General features: G+C 39.5%; 1 protein-coding gene across 1 annotated transcript; it reads left to right on the top strand.

Annotated features, from left to right (window-relative positions):
* The first annotated feature begins 377 nt into the window (after positions 1–377).
* On the top strand, positions 378–1,955 carry SMIM10L1 (small integral membrane protein 10 like 1). The gene has a single exon (XM_033222852.1). The coding sequence runs from the start codon at positions 571–573 to the stop codon at positions 775–777; it is 207 nt and encodes a 68-aa protein (XP_033078743.1). The 5' UTR covers positions 378–570; the 3' UTR covers positions 778–1,955.
* Positions 1,956–5,664: the final 3,709 nt, after the last annotated feature.

Below are 5,664 nucleotides of genomic sequence, written 5' to 3'. Positions count from 1 at the left end.
TAAATATTCCTAATACATAGAAAAATGCAAAGACTAAGATTGTGATCCTTTATGCCTATGGTATATTATGAATACAGAGACCTTGTGCCTTTACTGGCTTAGGAATAATCTTGCCCTAATATTAATGTTATAAAATCAAAAGGGTAAGATTCCTGGCTAACATCCCACAGAACACAGCAGACAAACTAAAGTTTTAATCTAGCTTTGGACTTTACAAATTTTGTGCCCTAGAGCAAGTTACATCTCGCTTAGCTTTTTTCATTTTAAAGTGGAAATATCTGCATGGTTGTTCGTACATGCTATATAACACATCCTATTCCAGATCAACCACCGGTTGAGCTCTAAATGGTAAATGCCAAAAGTGAGAAGCAGACAGGAAGGGGCGGAGCGCCAGCGGCGCCTGGGGCGACGCGCCGCACCGGACCCAGCAGCAGCAGCAGCGGCAAGCTTGGGTGTGAGCCCGGGGGCCGCTTTGCCCACCGTCCCGCCGGTCCCAGCCGTCGCTAGGGGGTCCGCGGGCCCTGCGGCAACCCTCGGTACAGACGCTGGGCGGGCGGCGACACCTGGCCCATGGCCCCCCCGGCGGCTCAGTCTTCCTTGGCCGTCATGGCCTCAAGCCCCGCCGCGGCCCCCACCTCGTACGGCGTCTTCTGCAAGGGGCTCTCCCGCACCCTGCTCGCCTTCTTCGAGCTGGCCTGGCAGCTGCGCATGAACTTCCCGTACTTCTACGTCGCGGGCTCGGTGATCCTCAACATCCGACTGCAGGTACACATTTAGAGTCGTGACTAAGCTAACGGCCTCAGGGGCTAGCATAATGGCGTACTCCCAGGGTCCCTTGCAGCGCGGCGGAGCAGCGAATGGCGAGCCCCACAGTCTCGCGTTAGTGCTCAGGCGCTGTTCGCGGCTGCTTTCTTCGCTACAAGCAGAGCTCCTCTGGGGGCCGCCGAGAGCCTACAATTGCTAGAAAGAAAATACGCGATTCCGGAAACAGAACTGCAGTTAAGACCCTCGAAAAGATCTAAGGAAGTGTGCATCCTAAAACACCTGACGAATTTCAGGACGTGACAAAGCGCAGAGGTTGCATTATTTCAAAACAAAACAGAAGGCTAAAATTTTCAGGAAAAAGCAAATCAGTAAACCGTGAGTACTGGACTGGATTGTAAGATTTGAATGAGTAAGAGCTGAAAGTATTAAGACTGTGATATAGAAGGTACATACTTCTTCATCCCACAAGAGAAAATAATAATAATCAGAAACTTTCAGTGAAAAAAAAGCAAAACTGTACAGGAAAAGCATCCTCCAAATACCAGACAAAATGCTGCAAGCTTTTGAACTATTGGCGAGAGTGTGAGAAAATGGGCTCTATTGCAATGCTCCTGTGGCAGGACGTGGATCGAAGCTTGGAACCGCAGAAAAGGAAATCCCATAGTAGCACAAAGCTTGACTGTTCAGTGAATAACATTTGAATAATCGTAAAATACAAATGTTGTTTATGTTTTTTATTGTTTAAGGGCATACTTAATTATGGTTACAAAGTGGAATGCAAATGTTATTTACCATATTTTAAAAAGAGAGCAGGAAATACAGGTAGGAATGTTGAAGGAGGGCGGCGGAAATAAATGAAATGGTGGTTCTGGCCTTATAAAATCGGAACTTGAAAGGTACTGTCTGTTGTTACAGGGTAGCCATAAAGTTTGTAAAACGGTAAAATATTAAAGAGGGAGAGTGGTAGGGGAGAACAGTATGAAGTCAACAGGAAATGCCTAAAGATGGAGAGCTCAGGTAGAATATTTCAAAAAATAAAAATTGATAGAGTACCTGGTGTATTTGAATACAGCCTAGAGAGCTTTCATTTTTCCATAGGGGGGGATAAATTAGTGATTGCATATTTTTCAAAATTAAGAAAACAGAACATGTAATTTTGAACCCTGAGAAAAATAAAAATTTAAAAACTACACTGTATACCTCAACTATGAACAATACTAGTCATGTAAAGTCTGTCATAATTATGTGAATGCTGAATACTGATTTTACAACAAATGATTCTACAACCGGGAGGATGGAAGAGAAGAGAGAGGTGTGTGTGTAATGGTGGTGGGCCAATCAAGATCTGATACAGAAAAGTGCAGGAAAAGTAGTATACACATTTTTTTTCAGATTAAAAAAAAAACTATAATAATAAGCCACCAAGAGTGGTAAAGTTTTGTTTTTGTTTTTGTTTTTTTTTGAGACGGAATCTCGCTCTGTCACCCGGGCTGGAGTGCAGTGGCGGGATCTCAGCTCACTGCAAGCTCCGCCTCCCGAGTTTACGCCATTCTCCTGCCTCAGCCTCCGGAGTAGCTGGGACTACAGGCGCCCACCACCTCGCCGGGCTAGGTTTTTTTGTATTTTTTTAGTAGAGACGGGGTTTCACCATGTTAGCCAGGATGGTCTCGATCTCCTGACCTCGTGATCCACCCGTCTCGGCCTCCGAAAGTGCTGGGATTACAGGCTTGAGCCACCGCGCCCGGCCGGTAAAGTTTTAAATCAAGATCTGATATAGAGAAGTGCAGTAAAAGTAGCATACACATGTTTTTTCAGAAAAAAATAATAAACCACTAAGAAGGGTAAAGTTTTAAACTAGATGCGGTGTTCTATATTCCACTCATTGTGCCCAGCGAACAGTTAGTTGTTCTATGTCTTTAAGTAGTAAGTATCTTGCCCCCTCCAACACCAGATCTGGCCTTGGGTAATTGTTCTTTCTAGTCTTTATTCTTTGTCTCCAGCCAAACTCCACTTGGGCATATTCTCCTTTTTGCCTTTTCTACCTGAAGATACTCTGTTTTAAAGCTAAGCTTAGATGGCACTTTTTCCATTAAATTTTTCCTGGATTCCACTGACCATGTAGGAGCTCACTTCTTTTAATCCATAAGGCCATTTTCATAGGTTGCCTTATTTTTCCCTAATTGTGCATCAGCTATCTGTTTTATATACTCAAGACAGGTTTCCTAGACTGCGATAAGCCAAAACATTTTAATCTAAAATATCAGAAGTGTAGTTTAATAAATGAAATAGTAATACCAAGGGATTTAGAATGGTGAACATCACTGTTTCCCAGAGCACTAATGTCCCAGTTTGTAACACAAAAGACTGTCTAGTCTTAACCCTGAAATGGTGACAGAGTAGGATGCTCCATTTGGGTGACTATGTGAACATGTTCCTACAACTTTTTTCCTCACATCAGTCATTTGTGAAACCGAAGAAACACACTTTGTATTTATTATATCCTCCAACATAATTGGCAACTCTTTGAGGGAAGACACTATATCCTATTCAATTTTACACCCTGTAGTAACAGTATGTGTGTGCATTGTATATATACATATATGTACATACACATATATAAATGTAAGTAGTAACTATATATGTACACAGTTACCACTTACATACTATATATGTATAGTTACAGCTTACATTTACCTCCTAATATATTTGCATATTTACATAAATGTCAATATGTAATTTTTACATTTTAAATATGCAAAAATCACATATTTACAAATGTAAGTATGTAATTATGTAATTTGCATAATTGAATATGCATGTATATTGTTTACATAAATATGCATATATAAGGAGGTAAATGTAAGCTCTGTGGTTTATCATTTATTCATAATTGCTCTTAATTCTTGAGGTATACTTTGCCTCCTACATGTTGCAATTCAGTGAAATTCTCAGGAGACAAAACAAGATTTTGACCTGAACAAACCAGTTATTGTTGTAATTCACAAGTAAGTTTATTCTTCCTGGCACACTTCCAGGTAATATCCATTAGGCCAAGGATTTTGTTTGTTCACTGTTCTATCCCCAAGCCTAGAGCATTGCCCAGTGCGGAATAGCTAATAAATATTGTTGGATGGATAGATGAATGGCAATTTGGTTGGTATGCTCTACATAGCAGTCAATAAAGGAAACAGATATTTGTCCCTGATAATAAGATGATTCACTTTATTGCCCATAAATTGGGTTTTTTCAGACCATCATGCACGTTGATTGTTCCAGAGATCCCTCAAGCATGAAAAAGCAGAGACATAGGTGGCGTAATTATTATCAGTAAATACAAAACTTAAGAAATATAGCTGACAAAAAAAAAAGGAAATGATGTGTTACAGTTTATTTTAGCTATAAAAGGAAAATAGTGAACATAGCAACGTATGTAACCTAACGGATAGAGGAAAAGTTTTTTTTTTTTTTAATTCTGTGTAAAAATACATGTGGTGATAAACAGCATATCGTTACCATCAGCATCATTTAAAAAATATATTGAGTTTTTAATACCAGAAACTATGAAAAAGTGTTTATATACATGAGCTCCATAATTCTCACATATACCCTGTGAGGAAAACATTTTTATCATTTTTCAAAGAAGCAAACGGATTTAGAGAGGTTAAGTAACTTCCTAAGGTCATAGTAACCAACCAGACCTCAAATGAATCTCCAGTAATTCCTAAAGATATATTTCATGAGGAGTTCAATTTTCTTAAATGTGTAGATAATTACAGATAATCCTGTTTCTCAAATTTCTGGACAGAAATATTACCTGGGTAATAGTTACTTTTTTTAACGTAACTATTGAGGGTCTTTCATATTAAAATATAAATATTTAACATGATTTGTTATGTAAGTTCAAGTATTTTATACTCTCTGCAGCCTTAAATCTATTGGCTTATTAGACGGTGGTGAGATTGAGGGATATGGGAGCAAAGGGAGAGAGAGAAAAGGACATTGTCCTCAGAATGGAAGGAAAACACTTTTCTTTGCTACCCAGAGTAGAGATCTGACAATCTTAAAATTTGAAGCCATGTGTGTTCCTGTCCTGAGAATCCCTAACTCAATTTTATTAGAAAATCTTGCAGTTTGCTTTTAACGAGTGATCCTTCTGGCAGGACATCAATAGCTTTTGATAGAGTCAAGAAGAAAATAAAGTTACATGCAGAAGCATAAAGGGGTAGGATGAAAGTTGAGGAATACAGGGACAAAAGATGAGGTGAAAGGAATATCCTAATACTTGGAAGTTTGAGCATGGAAAGTAGTCTGAAGACTAGATTTGGGAAGTTCCAAGAAAATGGGCCAAGGAAAGAACCTCTGCAAGAACTATGAGAATTCCCAATAATTGGATTGGATTGATTCATGTTAATCTATTACTTGGGTTACCTTGAGTGCAGGGATTCTTCATGCAGTTTTAACACTTGTACTATGGTCTGAATGTGCCCCCCAAAAATTCACATACTGGCATTCTAACCCCCAAAGTGATGATCTTAGGAGATGGGGCCTTTGGAAGGTGATCAGGTCATAAAGATGAAACCCTCATGAATGGAATTAATGCCCTTATAAAGGAGACCCCAAAATAATTCCCTTACCCCTTTTGCCATGTAAGATTATAGGGAAAAGTCATCTATGAACAAGGAAATGAACCCTTACCAGATATCAAATTTGTGAATGCCTGGATCTTAGACTTCCCAGCCTCTAGAACTGTAAGAAGTACATTTCTGTTGTTTATAAGCACCCATTTTATGGTATGTTTTATAGCAGTATGAACAAACTAAATAGGATTTGCTCAGCAGGATTACCACCGGGTCAGGTCATGAATCTTTTCAAAATTTCAGTAAACCTCCCCCTACCCCT

This window comes from Trachypithecus francoisi, unplaced genomic scaffold (genome assembly GCF_009764315.1).
Source record: "Trachypithecus francoisi isolate TF-2019V2 unplaced genomic scaffold, Tfra_2.0 Lachesis_group11, whole genome shotgun sequence".
NCBI lineage: Eukaryota > Metazoa > Chordata > Mammalia > Primates > Cercopithecidae > Trachypithecus > Trachypithecus francoisi.
This window is presented reverse-complemented; position numbering and strand designations above follow the sequence as displayed.

What these genes read in the sequence shown, in the direction of transcription:
- SMIM10L1 (XM_033222852.1), top strand. Translation starts at nt 571, where the DNA reads ATGGCCCCCCCGGCGGCTCAGTCTTCCTTGGCCGTCATGGCCTCAAGC.